Source organism: Ochotona curzoniae, unplaced genomic scaffold (genome assembly GCF_017591425.1).
Source record: "Ochotona curzoniae isolate NIBS_2020 unplaced genomic scaffold, NIBS_Ocur_1.0 scaffold_2453, whole genome shotgun sequence".
Lineage (NCBI taxonomy): Eukaryota > Metazoa > Chordata > Mammalia > Lagomorpha > Ochotonidae > Ochotona > Ochotona curzoniae.
In genome coordinates, this window is record NW_024467094.1 from 30392589 (window position 1) to 30410806 (window position 18218).

Sequence of the window (18218 nt, forward strand, 5' to 3'; positions counted from 1 at the left end):
CCACAAGCAGGAAGCTGGATGGGAAGCTGTGCTGCCAGCATTAGAACCAGCGCCCATATGGGATCCCAGTGCATGCAAGGTGAGGACTTTAGCCACTAGGCTGTTTCACCGGGCCCAAAAATGATATCTTAAAAAAAAAAATGATGTTGTGGTACAGCAAGCCTCCAGTTTCAGTAGACATGCCATATGGGCATCAGTTATAATCCTAGCTGTTCCACTTCCAACCTAATGGCCTGGGAAATTGGCATAGAGTGGACCAAGTCATTGCACCTATGTGGGAGACCCTAAGAAACTCCTGGCTTCTTAACTTGTACCAGTTCAGGTCAGGCCATCTGCGGAGTGAACCAGTGTGGAGATGACATCTCTCTCTCTCTGTGTAACTCTGCCTTTCCAATAAAAATAAATCTTTTTAAAAAAATTAAATTAAAAACAACAAAAACTCCTCTGTAGTGTCTTTCACTAACTCTATCAAAATGAAAGGCAGTACCTTCTTTCAGAATAGTCCTTTTGACACAGCTTCCAATTAGGGTGTTGTAGGCAACTTGGTGTCTGATTATATTTAGGATAAGAGGAATTCGACCAGGATGCTGAAAGGTGATTTTGCTAACAAGGGTTCCCTGCAGACTTCGACCATCTGGAAGAGGAGCATCCTTGTTGAGAAAATAACAGTGCTGCTGACCTGGAAGAGCCTGGGTGAAAAGAACAGCACAGAGTACTTATTAACTCACCCTTTGTGCTCCCACCACAAGCTGTCCTGGAAAAAACCTGCTATTCAGAAAAATTCAGCAATAAAACTCCACAGTGAATGCTTCGAGAAGCTGATATTATAAATGCTAATCAATTACTCATTTGGCTGAACAGACCCCTAATTAGTGAAAGCTCTATGCTTCTGGGTTAGTAGTTAACACAGGAATGGGCATTTGGAATGGTGGTGAAGATGCTGTAGGGTGGTGCCAGCCTCCCATTTCAAAGCGGTGGGGTTTAAGTCCCAGTTCCACTGTAGATTCTAGCCTGCTAATGGGCACCCTGGGAGGCAGCAGTCATGGGTCAAGTAGTTGTATTCTTGCCACCCGTGCAGGAGACTCAGCTGAATTCAGTATTCCTGGCTTCCTGGCCATGGTGGTAGTAGGGAAATGAAGTAGCACATGGGATGTATGTGTCTGTTTGCCATTCGGCCTATTATATAAATAAAAGAAAAAATTACATCAGAAATCTATATTAAAAAGGGTTCTAAACTGTTAGTACAAAACCTGTATTTTTCTAAGTAAAACACCCTATATAACACAGAAGTTGGAAACTATTATTTTCATCTGAGACTATCATCAAAAACTGAATTTTAAGCCCAAGCATGACTTTTAAAACTCATAATTTATACATTTTCTTCTCTTTGGGTACTGTTGGGGCTTTCCACAGAATAAATTCATGGCAATTAAAGAATTCAGCATTATGAATTCTCAACACATTTATAAACTTGCTAAATTTTACAAACTTGATACAAAATTTGAACAAATAATTGAATATTATTGTTTCCTGACTTGGAAACTCATGCCCTTTATCTTCAATAAGTTTTAGCGATTTTAATCTTTTTTTTTTCCCTCTAGTTTCTTGCCTAAATGAGGAAACAAGTTATGATGCAGAGTTTAAAAGGAAATCATTTAACTATCAAGGGCTTCTCATCTTGGGTCTAAATACAACATATTACATTATAGCTTTATTGAGTCTTACTCACAGCATAAAATCGCATGTTGTGATTCAAAGGTATTGGGTCAGGGTCCTTTGATAGCTCAAACTGAGTGATCAGTTCATACAGGGGTACATAGGTTGGCTGAGTTTCAAACAATGGAATTCCTGGGAAAGCAAAAACCAATAATGATCTCATTAATATACAAATAATCAGTTTTCCTTCATGATTTCTAAATTCTTTGGATGATTTATTAAAAAAAATATTCTGTATTTATTGGTAAGAAGTACCATAACATCTATACCTACAAGTACTTTTTTGAAACCTACAAAACTTAAAAGGAGTCTACAATAATTGACATTGAAGGTTTCCTTTTCATACTGGCAACAATTGAGTAGACAGACATTTAGCACAGAGGCTAAGATGCTTAGTCCTAGAGTAGAACACCTGCGGTCTCCCTCCTACTTCCAGTTTCCCACCAATGCAGACCCTAGCAGGAAGTGCTGATGGCTGAAGTGACTTAAGTTTCTATCATCCCTGCGTAGGAGGTCTGAACTGAGTATACAATTTCAGCCCCCAACTCCAACCAACTTAGCCATTGGCTAATGCTGGTATTTTGGGAGCCAATCAGAAGGTGGGAATTCTCTCTGTACCTCTTTATCTGTTTCTCAAGTAAATAAAACTTAAAATATAAACAGCATTAGCTCCTAATTCTAAAAACTCACCTGTGCAGTTCTGTAGTTTTTGAACAAATGCCCTTGATACTGGGATCGGCTGGGGAAATTTCAGGAAAAAACAAGCAGGAAGATCAACACTGTTGGCACTGGTGATCGAGGAGAAGGAGGGAGTCCTTGAAAACAAACATAGAGCAATGGTTGGATTTTGACTGAATACGAAAAAGGAAAATGCAAATACGTATTCCCAGACACGTATGTATCACAAATACATATAAAGTCTATCAAAACTCTACCATTCTTTGAACTTTCTTCCCATAATTCCAAACCATGCTATTTGCTAATGCTGAAGTAGTCAAAGATTTATCCTGAAGCATGTGTTCCAATTATTACTTCAAATCAACATAAGTTAAAATGGAGAAATCATTCAACCAGAGGAATCAGCACAGTTCTATTTCTCAGCAGAGAATGTATTCTATAAGCAGACCTCAAAACAGAAACATTGAAAATATAGAAAGAACAAAAGATAAAGGAATGTATTAAACAAAAATCCAGCTTCTAGAAATTCAACTAGGGGAAGAGCAAAATAAAATACTTATTTTGGGGCTGCTACTGTGGCATTAAGGTTGAGCAGCAGCCTGCGAGGCTGACATTCCTGTAGACATTGGTTTGAGTTCTGGCTGCTTCACTTCCCACCCGGCTACCTGCTGACAGCCTGGCAAGGCAGCAGAGAATGGCGCAAATACTTGAACCTCTGCACTCTCATTGGAGATATGAAAGAAGCTCCTGGTTCCTGGTTCCTGGTTCCTGACTCCTGGTTTCAACCGGGCCCAGCACTGGCTGTTGTGGCCATATGGAATAAAACAGCAGAAGCAGGACCTCTCTGTCATTCTCACTGCCCAATCTTATCTCTTTGAAATAAGCATAATAAGTCCTTTTGAAAAAATGTATATGTGGGGCTGACACTATACCATAACTCTGGTCTTCTGCCTGTGGCACCTGCATCCCATATGAGCACTAATTCGAGTGTCAGCTGCTCCACTTCCAGTCGACCTCTCTGCTGAATCCCTGAAGAGGCAGCGGAGGATGGCCCCAGGTGTTGGACCCTTGTATCAATGTAGGAAATCTGGAGGTTACCTGGCTCCCAGCTTCAGACTGGCCCAACTCTAGTCGCTGTGGCCATGTGGGAAATGAACCAGTGGATGGAGGATATCTTTCTGCCACACCCCCCATAACTCTTTCAAGAAGAATGAATTAATCATTTTTTAAAAATGTATTAGTTTCATTCTGGACTTAGGGTAGAAAAATCGACTTCACATACACTAAAATTATGTTTAACTTACCATTTATTATCAACTGGATGTGAACCCATAATTAATGGTGCAATTGGAAGTTTGTACATAGCAGACGTCCCTTCAATTGTCACTGATACATTCATGCCCAAAGATCGAGGAACTAGGAATAGGAAAAAGAAAAGCATATTCTTTACCACAAATTATGGAAATCACAGCATATTTAAGAGAGAGAGAGAAAAGGCACCTGAATTATGAATTATACTTTGAGGATATGTTACTGCCTGTGATGCAGGCATCCTCTACAGGCACAGGTTCAACTTTCAATCCAGCTGCCTATTAATGCACTCAAGAAAGCAGGGGGAAATGGCCCAAGTACTTGGGCCTCTGCACCCCTGTGGAGACCTGGATCAAATTCACAGCTCCTGGTTACAGTCTTGAACAGCCTTGACCACTGCATCCATTTGAAACTAGTGGATGGAAGATCTGTTTCCCCCCTTCTGTCTAATTCTCTCGTTCAAATAAATGAAATAAATCTAAACCAAACAAACAAAAAAAAACAACTTCTGTATTACATATCTGATACTGTAATTCCTTCCTAACTTAGAATGTTAGAATATACCTTTTAGAGCACCAGTATTTCTTTTGTAGTAAATAAAATGAAACACAAGAAACAATACAGTCCAAGGAAAGAAAGCTCATTACAAGTATGTATTTACTTTATAAAACTTTAAACTGCATTTATAAGTAAGATCATAATGATGTGGAACAGTCACTGAGTAAAATTACTAAGGGTTCAAATGAGGTATGAAAGCCATTTCTCATGTTTCAGCGATTTAGGTTCAAACAGAAAAGAACACACATTACTGTAGTTCTTTACTGAGTTCTCTAACTTCACCTTTGAAGCACTAAATAATCAGGGTGATTATTTCCAGCAAGAAGCTTTCTATCCTTTCACATATTAAAAAGTAATTAAGTTGCTGTGTTGAATGTATTTTTAGAAATATTTATGAGGAAGGCAGTTACACAGGTGAAGAGACAGATTTCTATCTGCTGGAAGTAGAGCAGATGGGACAAGCATTTATATAAGCACTGCAAGTGGTATGGCTTGACCAAATATACCACCCTGCCATATACATTTCATACATTTTTATATATGTATTGTACATGTATGAAAATATGTGTATGCTTTATTAAGTGCAAACAGTAAAAACAGTAAACTCACTAGGGAATAGCAAACCAGAACTTACAGTTACACTGGACAATCAAATTTTTAGAATATTGTTAAAACTCTAAGGGGAGGGCAGCATTGGGGCATGGCTAAATAAATTGCATTCCAGCTCACAGGGAACACCTGGTATAGTTCGACCATACTACTTCTAACTCAGCTTCCTGCTAATGTACTGGAAAGGCAGCAGGACAAGTACTTGAGCCCCTATGACCGAAGTAGGAGACGAGAAAGGAAGATGATTGATCTTAATCTCTCTCTCTCTCTCTCTTTCAAATAAATAAATAAATCTTTTTTGGTTTCTTGAATTAATCAATCTTAAAAAGAAATTCACTAAGGAGCTGGCACTTGGCTTAGATGTAAAGATACCCACAGCCCACCCACATGCATACTGAAGTAGCCACGTTCAAAACCACTTGCTGCTCCTGATTCTAGCTGCCTGCAAATACAGACCCTGGGAGGCCCAGTAATGACTCAAGAAGGTGGGTTCCTGCTCCCTCAGTGCAGACTTAGATTGAGTCCCCAGCTCCTAGCTCCAGCTAGCAGCCTCTGCAGGCATTTAAGTGGTGAACTAGCAGATATACACCTGTCTCTCTGCTGCATTAAAAAAAAAGGAAAAAAATTAGTATTTAACAGAAAACAGCTTCAATTACTTTCAAGTCTTACCATTATTCTCATGCAAAATGATGGGAGATGCAGTCTTATCATCCAGCAAATCAGAGGGAGAAGCATAGTACTTTATGTTCATTAAATGGCCTATGTAAAATGAAACTCATCATTGCAGCTTCGTCAAGTACATTTTAAATAAAGGAAAACATGCACATTTCTATACAGACATATAAACTAGAAAGCAGTTACACAGATAAGAGAAGTGATGCTCCAAAGGAACTTTAAAATACTAAAGTATTGATTCTGGGAGCATCAGTGTACCTCCAACAACTGAAATAGTTTGAACAACCCCAGATGTTCACACCCAGAAATCATCACAAAATACACACATACCTAACAGTTTTCACCCTCAATTTATATCGTTATAAACCCAAGGTAACTGAAAAGTAATGACCCTGCAACTAAAATTAGACATTTTTCTAAGTAACCAAAATAGCATGACATACCCCCACTCCTTGGAGTAAGATAGCCAACACTTCCATGAAGAATCTTATCCAATGGACTGGCATTGGTGGCTTTCCTACAAGATGAATGATGTATGTTTGTTTGCATATTTAAGCCCTGAATTTCTCAGTGGAAGATGTGATCTTGAGATTAGTGCTTAAAAGTCATTAATATTATCACAAAGGCTTTGCTCTGTAGTAAAGCATAGGGCAAAACCATTTTACCTTCAAAGATGTTATATCCAAGCACACAGCAGCATGTAATATTCAAAAGTTATAACTATTATGTATCAGATGAAGTTGAAACATTAAAAGATTTTCCAATAAAACTCATCAAACAGTAATCAATATAACATACTCAGAAGATTGAATGCAAGCATCATCTCAGAAGGGAAAGGAGATTATTAAGATGTAAAAGACATGGGTGCGAGTTGTTGCACTGAGGACATATCAGAGTGTCACTTTCAGTCCTGGATGCTCTGTGACTGACTGTAACTTCTTTTTTAAAAAAGATATATTTATTTTCATTGGAAAGGCAGATTTACAGAGCCAAGGAGAAACAAGGACAAAGATCTGCCATCCACTGGTTCCACCTCCTCCAGTGGTGAGGTGGCGTACTGGCTAAAGTCCTCGCCTTGAATGCTCCGGGATCCCATATGGGCGCCAGTTCTAATCCAGGCAGCTCCATTTTCCATCCAGCTCCCTGCTTGTGGCCTGGGAAAGCAGTCGAGGATGGCCTAGGGCCTTGGTACCCTGCACCCATGTGGGAGACCTAGAGGAGGTTTCTGGCTCCTGGCTCTGATTGGCACAGCACTGGCTGTTGAGCTCACTTAGAGAGTGAATCATTGGACGGAAGATCTTCTCTGTCTCCTCCTCGCTGTATATCTGACTTTGTAATAAAAATAAATAAATCTTAAAAAAAAAAAAATGGAGCAACCAGTGCACAAACAAGCACCCATATTGGCTCCTGGCGCTTGGAGGTGCAGAATTAGCCAGTTGAGCCACTGCATCAACCTTAATTGCTAATGCATATCCAAAGAGGCAGCAAGTGATGGTCAAATACTTGAGACCCTTATATACTCTGTGGAGACCTGGATGGAGTTCATGGCTCTTGCCTTTAATCTGGCCCAGCCCCAGTTATTGCAGGCATTTGGGAATGAACCAGAAGATATGGAAGATTTACCTCCCTCTGTCACCCTGCCTTTCAAATAAATAACTAAATTAATCTTAAAACAGATAAAAAAGGAAGTATAATTTAGGTATAATACAGATATATAAATTATATACAACTATGTGTAACATATGTATTAATGTGTGTGTATATAACATAAGACACATCTTTAAAATAGGTATTACTTAGCATCCTAAAAATCCCTGTATGAAAAAGGAGAAGTCATACAGAACTGACTCTTAAGCCTCTCTTACCAGTACATAATTGCCATTTTAGATAGATCTTGTTCCAAAGACTGGAGAGCCAAGTACATTTTAGTCTTCAGTTTGCTGGAGAGTAAATAAGAATATTTGAAAAATATACATACATACACACATAAAATTGATATACACAACAAAATCTACGTAAGAAGCAACAAAAGTATTTTTTACAAAAATCAGCTTGGGGTTGGCACAGTACATTAGCACACTAATCATCCATCTGCAACACTGGCATGCCATTTGTGCACTGGATACCCTTATAGGTGCCAGTTTGTATACCAGCTGCTCCACTTCCAATCCAGCTTCCTAATTATGGACTGAAAAGCAGTAAGAGATGGCTCAAGACTACTGGCCTTTGCACCTCATGAGAGACTCTCCTGAAAGCCCTGCTCTGGCTGTTGTGGCCATTTGGAGAGTGAACCAGCAGACAGAAGATCTCTTTATATATAATTATTTCAAATAAATAAATAAATGTAAAAAAACAAAATCACCTTTAGCAGCGGGTACAGTGGTTTAAACTACCACTTGCACTGCCAGCATCCCACATAAACAACAGTTCAAGTCCTGGCTAGTCCACTTCCATCCAGCTCCCCACTAATGAACCTGGGAAAGTGGCAGAATGCGGCCTGAGTGCTTGGGCCCCTGCCGCACATGTGAGAAACCTATAGGCTCTTGACTTTGATCTAGCCTAGCCCTTGTTCTGTGAGGAGTAAACTGTTTGAGCCATTTGAGGAATGATCGAGTGGACAAAAGAGCTCTCCCTCTCAATCTTTAACTTTTCCTTTTAAATAAACACAATAAAAATCTAAAAACAAAACAAAACAAAACCAAGTACTTTCCTATGGTACAAGACTTGGTAAATTTCTAACCACAAAATGATTTGCCAATGAATCCTTACTTTCCAAAATACAAATAAATAAATAAATAATTTAAAATACTCACTTGTCTCCTGGAAGGTTATACAGATTAACAAGGCCCTTAAGGTGCTTAGAAAACTCATCAAAATTTTTTTCCCTATAAGAATTCAGGAAAGAGAAAGAAAAGAAGAATATACAATTACTACTCAGTCTTACAACAAAGTGTCCAAAAAATCATTGCTATAGTGAAGCCAGTTTAATAACCTACTACAATGTTTTTCCTCCTGAAGTTTTCTAGAGTCAATCAAAACCAGAGGCAGTGGTGGGGATAAATATTTTCTCTTTGCCTCTTTTTTCTTAAGAAGAGGCTAACAAATAGCATAAAATTCAATGGCAGGGACAGTTAAAAGATCTGAAAATTCAAATAATTAGCTCCTAAATAATGAAACATGATATAAGTAAACCACTTTTTAACCCCTCTTAATATATAGCTGAGATTAGATTTTCTTACGAAATTAAACTTTGAATTATTAAGGGAATAAGAAGTAAATAACTAGAAAGAAAAAAGCAAGTGGGAGATAGGGAGATGAGAGACTACTAGAGAGGAGGTGTGGACAGGAGGCCAAAAAAAAAGGTACAAAATCTTCCTGATCCCAAATTGGCTCCAAGCTACGAAACAGCAGGACATGCCTTCTAGCCTCCCAGGACCCAACATTTTGGTTTCTATTCTTGACCCAATGATCTCTTAAGGTATCCTTTAGATTCTAAGCAATGCTCAAGCCCTTCATTTTTTCTCAAACTTAAAAATTAAATTGGAAAAACAAAACTTGACTTACTAGACAAAGTGACTTACTAGACATTCATGAACATTAATAAACACTTAGAGCCCATATTACTATGAAAACAGCAACAAATAAGTAAGTAAATAACAGAAAAATACTTTGACATGTCACAAGGTTTGGGGCCAGCACAGTACCTCAACTGCTAGTCCTCTGCCATGTAACACCAGCATCCCAAATGGGAGTTTGTTTGCATCTCAACTGCTCCATTTCCCATTACATCCCTATTTGTGGCCTGGGAAAGTAGTAAAAGATGGCCCAAGGCCCTGGGGTCCTTCACCCATGTGGGAGACATGGATGGGGCTCCTGGTTCCTGGCTTGGAATGGTTTGTTTCTGGCTGATGCAGCCATTTAGGGAGTGAACCAGCAGACAGAAGAGCTTTCTGTCTCTTCACTCTCTGTAAATCTGCCTTTCTAATAAAAATAAATATTAAAAAAAGTTCGTGGAGAATGTATGCTTTGATATGCATAAAACACATGGGATCTCTGCCCACATGACCTCAGCAATAGGCAGTAGGCTTTCAGTTACTCTCAAGGTACCATACTCTATTCTTACCATCAAATTAGTAAGCTTACTTTTTTTTTTTTTAATTGAAAAGGCAGATATATAGAGAGATGGAGATAAGTATAGAAAGATCCATTCACTGGTTCACTCCCCAATTGGCTGCAGCTGAGCCAATCTAAAGCCAACAGCCAGGAGCTTCTTCTGGGTCTCCCAAATCAGTGCAGGGTCCCAATGCTTTGGGTCATCCTCAATTGCTTTCCCAGGCCATATGCAGGGAGCTGGATGGAAAGTAGAGCAGCAGGATACAAACTAGTGCCCATATGGGATCCTGGCACATGCAAGGCAAGGATTTAACCACTAGGTTATTGCATTGGGCCTGTAAGCTTTCATCTTTATACACCAAAATGAACCTACTTTTTAAAAAATTTAATTCCACTTTCCATGAAGTTTCTGAGGTACCCTTGCATATACACTACCTCTATATTACCATCTGCACTAAGGAATTGAAAGGTATCAGAGATTAACATTCTTCCTGAAGCTGCCATTTCCAAACACACTTCCAAATGAACTTGAAAACACCCTGAGTTCATCAGTTAGTAAAGTCTCCTATTCTTGGTATGAGCCAGAAATACTAGTAGTTTTTGGATTATTCTGGAAAAAAGAACTTTAATAAAATTAGGGTTTCCTTTAAAATAAACAAAAAAAGGAAATTTTAAGATATATTAATTTTTTAAAGCTAAATTAAACCTGGGACTCTTTGGCTATGAGCACAGTGCACTGATGCTTGAGAAGGCTAACTATGAGATGTTTCTTCAGTGTTTCTATCCCGAGACTCATACACCACTTCCTCCCAGCCATTACAGTGTATGAGAATGTCACCAAGTTTAAAACAAAACTGACGGGCCCAGCACAGTAGCCTAGCAACTAAAGTCCTCGCCTTGCACATGCCAGGATTCCATGTGGGTGTCATTTCTAGTCCCAATGGCTCTGCTTCCCATCCAACTCCCTGCTTTTGGCCTGGGAAAGCTGTCAAAGACAGCCCAAAGCCTTGGGACCCTGCACCTATGTAAAAGACCCGAAGAAGGATCCTGGCTTCTGGCTTCAGATCAGCTCAGCTCCAGCCCTTGCAGTCACTTGTGGGGAGGAGTGAATCGGCAGATGGAAAATCTTTCTCTCTCTCTCCTCCTCCTCTCTATATATCTGACTTTCCAGTAAAAATAAAATAAATCTTCCAAAAAGAACTGACTTGGAGGCTTTCTTACATTTCTCGTAAATTTCTTTTTTCCCCCAAACTGCTAACTCATCTTTATTTTGTCCAAGTATTTATTTTCAAATATCTTCATGGTAATATCCTCATCTGCTTCTCAGAGTCAAGTAGAAACAGCCAAATGCTGCTGCAATGCAAAATAAACTGTCATTCATGAAAACATCAGAATCATTGGGCAGCCATGAGCATTCCTTCTCCTCTTTGTTCTCCAATCACTACTCGTATCACCATTTTATATCAGTCAAATCCCATTTCTTTTAATTGATTCTTAATGGTCTCTAACCAACGTTTCATGAACCGAGGCACCTCTTCTGGAGAATATTCAGCGTTTACCAGCTCCTCCTTGAACACAGTATTCTGTAACCAGAGGTTCTGAATCTTTGCTGGAAAACGGGCCTCAGATTATAGGGGTTCTCAGGCCCACTCACTCTCCTCTCTGCCTCAAGCGACCCATCGCCCAACAAGAAAGACATGCCCTTAGAATGCGCGTGCCTCTCGACTTGGCCATCCCCAGTCTTAATTCCAGGTTTAAACAGAAATCCTTAATCAACTCAAAGGCAAAACACAAGTCAGTGAAAAAAAAACCACCAACTGCCAAAAAGGAATCTTTTCAAATCTAACTCTATTACTGCAACAGGATTTATTATATACATACTCCTTAAACATAAACCAATTTTTCTCATACTCTAAACTAAAATTATTTTTGTAATACAGATTCAGTTTTCTCATACCTCTTTTGTTCAATTATTAGGTTCTACTTATTTTTATTACATACAGAACTCCTAAGAACACTAGATCAATAGTTCTGAAACAGGAATGATTTTCCTCCATTGGGAGACTTTTGACAATGCCTGGAGATATTTTTTGATTGTAATAACTGGAAGGAACCAGTGGGGAGAGATCAGATGTTGTTATATTTCCTGGAATGCAAAAGTCACTACTCTAAAGCCAAGAATTTTCCAATCTAAACTGCCAATAGCAACAAGGTGAGAAACCCTAGGATAGACTGAGTAGGACTAAAAAAGAAAAACAAAACATGTTAAGTCAGTTCTGAAAGTGCACATGCAAAGTCTGATAAGTCTTGGCCCAAGAGAATAAAATTTTTGGTGAGGAAAATAATTTTTAAACGATCTCAAAACACTTTAACAAACAGCACTATCTATCAACATCAAGGAGTATCAATGTCAGTTGCTTACCTTAAATGCTGTACAAGCTCTGGGCAGCTCTGAAATCAAAGAACATTATGTTAAAACAGAAAACTGCTTTAACATCTCTGAAGACATTAAAAGCTTTTTTTTTTTTTTAATTAACAGAACATGCTTTATAATACAAACATTAAAACTATAGAAGGTCCTTCAGTGAAGATACCAAAAAGCACCTTCTTCTTAACTGATGAACCATGGGGTTGAACTGAGAAATTTAAAATTAAAATATGTATAAGTTTATAAAGAATCAAATCTCTATAGCTTGCTCAAAACATTAAGAACTCTTTTTACTGACATCACTGAAACCCATATCAAACTATCTGGTTACACATATTTTACATTCATCTCCATGATATGAACTTTCAGATCCTTCTTGATTATAATTCTTTAAGAATGGGAACCCTAAAATTTATTTCTGTACTCCGAGCACCTATTATTCAATTGCGGCTCATGCTTGTTGCTGTGAAATGACAAGGGTTCCTCTGGTGTTTTCACTTAGAAAGCCCTTGATGATGTCAGAGACGGGCCCGCATTTTGTAGCTGTTGATGCTGTAGCCCATCACATCATCTTTACAGTGGCTCAGGAAAAACTAAACCCAAAGTCATTTAAGCCCCAACAATTCATTTTTCAATAAATGTTCCTATTAAACCCCACAGATTTCAGTGAAATATCAACACATACCACAGGATTCTCCCCATGGTGAGCCACTTTTACATCACAAAGCTGTCCTGCAGGATCTAACTGCACTTCCACATAGAACATATCTGACGTGATGTAACATTCAGTGCCACTGGCACTGAGATGAGAGCCCAGTCTAGCAGGAACAAATCAAAACAAAAATTAATAGAAGACATAAATAAGGCCACCCAAAGTTAACACTAAGCTAATCATTTCTGCCCACAGAGACTACTTACCCATTCTGTCTTGCTATAGACTCCAAACGATCAGTCATTGCTGGTAAAGATGTTACTATGAAAAGGTGAAAACGGAAATCATAAAGGATGCTCCAAAACTGAGATAGTATTCTTCAAAGACAGAAACATTCTCTGGAGTATATTCATCCTTCCAAAACCATAAATACATTCAGTGATTCAAATGCTTGTCATTTGACAATGTTTAATGGTAAGGCTTAGCTCTGGCCAATGAATTAAAAAGGTATTTAGGAAAAAAAAAAACAATTATTGGAGCTTCTTTCTTTCTTTTTCACTACTCATTACTTGTAACAAGCTCTTGAACAAATTTCTCTGGTAATTCTAGAATAAATAAGATTAACATCTAAACCAATAAATATTCACAGCAGAATTATTCAAAAACAGTCAATAGTTGGAAATCCCTGCCCCTGAGCATTTGGGCTGTTAAGTTACGTGGCTCCTGATATGCCTACAGTCCATACTGGCAATAATGATTTTGAACCCCAGCTTTGCACCCAATGTCAGGTTCCTCCTGATGAATATTCTGGGAAGCAGCAGGTGATGGTTTACATTGTTGAGTCCCTGCCACCCACATGGGTGACCCAGATTTAATTGCTGTCTTCAATCTGGCCCATCCCAACTGTTGCAGGTGTTTCAGAGGTTAACCAGCAGATGGGAGAAATGTCTCTCTGCCTTTTAAAAAAAAGAAAAAAAATGACCCAAATACCCATTAACAGATGATAAACAAAATGTGGCACATATACATAATGGAATATTCCTGGACCTTAAAAAAGAAATTCTGATACATGCTTCAAAATGGATGAATCTTGAAGACACAAAAACCAGTTAAGGATAAATACAATTTCACATACATAACTATATAAAAGCAGAAAAGTAGAAAAGTGGTTGTCAAGAATGGGAATGCTGGGCACAGAGCAGTAGCCTACTAGCTAAAGTCCTAGCCTTGCACACCTGCCAGGTTCCCATATGGGAACTGGTTCATGTCCCAGCTTTTCTACTTTCCATCCAGCTCCCTCCTTGTGGCCTGGAAAAGCAGTAGAAAGCCTTGGGACCCTGCATCTGTGTGGGAAACCCAGAAGCAGCCCCTAGCTCCTGGCTTCAGATTGGCTCTGCTCCGGTCACTGCTGCCACCTGGGGAGTAAACCAGAAAATAGAAGATATTCCTCTCTGCCTGTCCTCTCTGTATATCTGACTTTCCAATAAAAATAAATCTTAAAAAAAAAAAAAAAAAAAAAAAGACTAGGTATGCTGCACAGCTCCCACTTGGGAAGGAGAGAAATGGTCTTGGACTGTATATTGGTGATTTCACAAAAAAATGTAAACGTACTGCCATTGTGGAAGCCTGACCTTCCTGCTACTATCTACTTCCATTATGGCCCCCAGTCAATAAAGCTTTCATCAGTCACTTAAAAAAAAAAAAAAAAAAGGTAAACGTAATTGCTGCTAGTTGTACCCTTAAAATTGCTGGGACTGGCACTGTGGTGCAGTCAGTAAATCCACCGCCTGCACTGTGTTCCAGCTGCTCCACTTCCAATTCGGCTCCCCACTAATGGCCTGGGAAAAGCAGTGTGGGAGGGTCAAATGCTTCCACTCTTGTCACCCACATTGGGAGACCTAGAAAAAGCACCTGGCTTGGACATGGCCCAGAATGGGCCACTGCAGGTACCTGGGGAATGGCCTAGCAAATGGAAGATCTTTCTCCCTCTCTCCTTTTACTTTTTTAACTCTCATTTTTTAAAAAAACAATTGTTCTTTAAAAATGTTTAAGTAGTAATTTTGTATTTTACCACAATTTCAACATGAAAACAAAATAATGCTCAGCTTAATCAGGATCAACTTTGTTGGTAAAATTGTTTCTGCACTCATTTCTCCCACCCAAACAAGCAGAGTTAATCAATTACAAATACCATGAGTAATTAAGTTCAGAATTTAAATGTTTTCCAGGAACTCTCTCCAGAAACATTGTAAACATCTTTTTAGATAGTTAAAATTTGAAAGTTAATTACAAGAGAATATATGAAGAAAAGATTTTTTTTCTTTCCATCTTTTAAGTTAGCATTTAGCAATTTTCTTCAAGTCCCTATTACTTTCCAAAGAAATGCTTTGGGGAGCAGAAACAATCTAGCAGTTAAGATGTTTCTGTTCCACATCAGAGTACCTAGGTTCAATTTCTGACTCTGGCTTGGGACTCCAGCTTCCTACTAATGCAGAGCCTTGGAGGTGGCAGCACTGGCTCCAGCAGCAGGCTCCCTGTGTTAAGCTACCCTGTGCTAAACCTCGGCTGGGTTTCTGGGTCACAGTTTCAACAAGCAGTCACTGCAGGCATTTTTGGGAGTGAGCCAGGAGATGGGAGTTTCTATCTTATGCTCTCTCTTTCAAATAAATCAATAGGTATTTCTAAAAAACCAAATGATTCCAGAGTTTAAGAGCTTATTTCAACTCCATAAATCAAATAGGAACAATATTTTACAGACTAGGTTGACCTGCTTCAATTCATACTGTCAACATAAGTATAAAAAAAAAATCACACTTAAACTGGGGTTTTAAGAAACCAGCAGATTCCTCATGTTTACAAACCTTTGAGAGCCTTCTGCAAAGTCTCCAAACAGCTGACCAAATGTTGATGCCCTCCAGAACTCATCACAACCCTTTTCTCCTGCATTAATTAGGAAAAACAGTGAAGGTGAACATTAGCCAAGAAAATGATGTCTCAAGTAAACATACACATTATCCTGGCCTCATATATATATACTCTGTCTGGTTTACACGCTTGTCATCTGTGCACACAACCAAGGAAGAAACAGACACACCCATGGACAGATCCTTATCTACATGCACAAAGACAGAAAAATGAAATCCCAGATTTAAAATAAGATAAGAAAATATCATGGAAAATCAAAATAAACACAAAAGATCTACCTCCTAAAGAAGCAATTACTTCTTTAGATTTACAGTTAAATGAAGTGACTTAAGAGACTGAGAATTCCCAAATGTAACAAGGAAATCTACATGTAATGTAAGAAATAAAATCAAATCTTGGTCAAACTAGACTGACTCTAAGAAACAGATCCAAATATCAAAATATTTAGAATACTTTTTTCCTAAAAAAATAGTTTCTAACATTCTAGTCCCTGGAAACAGTAATAATTTTACAGTACAAGAACAGTTTTTCAGGGGCTGGTGCTGTGGCACAGTTAAGCTGACTAGCACGCCTGTATCTCTTATGGATGCTGATTTGAGTTCTAGCTCCTCCACTTCCAATCCAGCTCCCTGGTTACACACCTGGAAAAGTAGTGGAAAATGGTGCAAGTATCTGAGCCCCTGTACCCATGTGGGAGACCAGAAGGAAGCTTCTGGCTTCTCTGGCATGCCCAGCCCTGGGCCATTGTAGTCATCTGGGGAGTGAACCAGTGAATGGAAGATCTTAGTCTCTCCCTCATCTTTCTGTGTAACTCTGCCTTTCAAATAAAATAAATAAATAAATAAATCTACAAATTATAATTTTCTATTTCCAAAATCATGGGTGAGGAAACTTTTTTCAGCAAGGGGTCACTTGAATATTAACATATTTCCAGTGTAGCTAAATCAAAATATAAGTATTTATAACTTTTAGAAAAAGCTTCAAACTAGCATATGGCTGCTTTAGAGTATTAAAATGACAACTTTTGGGACCAGTGCGATCGCTCAACTGGGTAATCCTATGCCTGCAAGTACCAACATCTCATATGAAAACCAGTTTCTGTCCCAGCTGTTTCACTTCTCATCCAAACACCTGCTTATGGCCTCAGAAAGGGAGTGGAGGATGGCTCAAGTCCTTGGGACCCACACCTGTGCAGGACACCCTTCAGAGGCTGCTGGCTTCAGATTGGGTCAGCTCTGGCCATTACCACCATTTGGGGAGTGAATCAGTGGATGGAAGATCTGTCTCTCTCCATCTGTCTGTTAAAACTGCCTTTCCGATACAAATATAATAAAACCTTTAAAAATAAATAAAATGACAACTTTTAAATTCTTAAACTGGGAAAACTGACATTTTTATTCAACATATTTAAAAAACAAAACAAACAAACAAAAAAACACAACTTCTCTGGGGCCAGCACTGTGGGGTAGTAAATAAAGCTCCTGCCGATGACACTGGCATCCATGTGGGCACCAGTTCACGACCCAGCTGATCCACTTACAATCCAGCTACCTAATACACCTTAGAAAGCATAGAAGATGGTACAGGTGCTTCAGTTCCTACACCTATGTGGGGGACCCAGAGGAAAGAAAAGTTTGGCTCCTGGCTTTGGTCTGGCCCAGTTCCAGTTGTTGTAGTCACTTGGAGTGAAATAAGGATGGAAGATCTCTCTCTTTCTCTGTCTCTCCTCTTCTCTTTGTAACATTGCCTTTCAAATAAATAAATCTTTTTAAAAAAAGAAAGCTTCTTTGTATAAAAACCTGAACCAGAAAGATGCACATGTATTTGTAGAATTTACAGTTACAGAATTCTTTCAGCAACATCACATAACATCTACTTTCTCACTTCTTCCTTACATCAAAATTGTTTAGAAAAACAAACTGGTATAATATGCCTCCACAATCAAGATGACGAAACTGAGACTCAGAAAGGTTTAAATTTAGGGCCAGCATTGTGGCATAGTCAATAAGACTGCCAACTGCATTGCCGAAATCTCATATCTGCAGTACTTCAAACTCTAAATGTTCCACTTCTGATCCAACTCCCTGCTGAGGTACTGGGGAAGGAGCAGCAGATGCCCAGCTCCCTGAGCCCCTGCCACTCATAAGGAAGATCGGAAAGGCACTCCCACCTCCAGCCATTTTAGCCATTTGGGAAGTGAACCAGCGGAAGAAAAATTTCTGTCTCACTTTTTTAACTTCCTTTCAATGAAAAATTTATAAAATGTTAAAACACACAAACTTACATATAAGTCTAAGCTGAACTTATTCTGATCCCAAAGTGAAAATCTGATTTAAAAAAAAAGCAGTGGGCCCAGTGGCGTGGCTTAGCGGCTAAGGTCCTCGCCTTGAACACGTCAGATCCCATATGGACATTGGTTCTAATCCCACCAGCTCCACTTCCCATCCACCTCCCTGCTTGTGGCCTGGGAAAGCAGTCGAGGACGGCCCAAAGCCTTGGGACCCTGCACCCGTGTGGGAGACCCGGAAGAAGTTCCTGGCTCCTGGCTTTGGA

At 39.1% G+C, this 18218-nt stretch overlaps 1 protein-coding gene and 1 pseudogene across 4 annotated transcripts in view; both read right to left on the reverse strand.

The window, feature by feature from the left end:
• The window catches only part of MED1 (mediator complex subunit 1), a 33294-nt gene that overhangs the window by 8657 nt on the left and 6419 nt on the right, over nt 1–18218 (reverse strand). For 3 of the 4 annotated variants that reach the window (XM_041001690.1, XM_041001687.1, XM_041001689.1), the window contains exons 3-14: nt 15602–15680; nt 13007–13061; nt 12774–12906; nt 12083–12111; nt 8361–8432; nt 7413–7487; nt 5991–6064; nt 5542–5631; nt 3699–3810; nt 2407–2531; nt 1730–1848; nt 488–689 (exon numbers count right to left, since the gene is read on the reverse strand). In XM_041001690.1, the coding sequence (XP_040857624.1) occupies nt 488–689; nt 1730–1848; nt 2407–2531; nt 3699–3810; nt 5542–5631; nt 5991–6064; nt 7413–7487; nt 8361–8432; nt 12083–12111; nt 12774–12906; nt 13007–13061; nt 15602–15680 (1165 nt within the window). Of the gene's footprint in view, nt 1–487; nt 690–1729; nt 1849–2406; nt 2532–3698; nt 3811–5541; nt 5632–5990; nt 6065–7412; nt 7488–8360; nt 8433–12082; nt 12112–12773; nt 12907–13006; nt 13062–15601; nt 15681–18218 lie in introns of those variants that run through there. The other variant, XM_041001688.1, reaches the window with a different exon arrangement.
• Nucleotides 10802–12067, reverse strand: LOC121170454 (annotated as a pseudogene).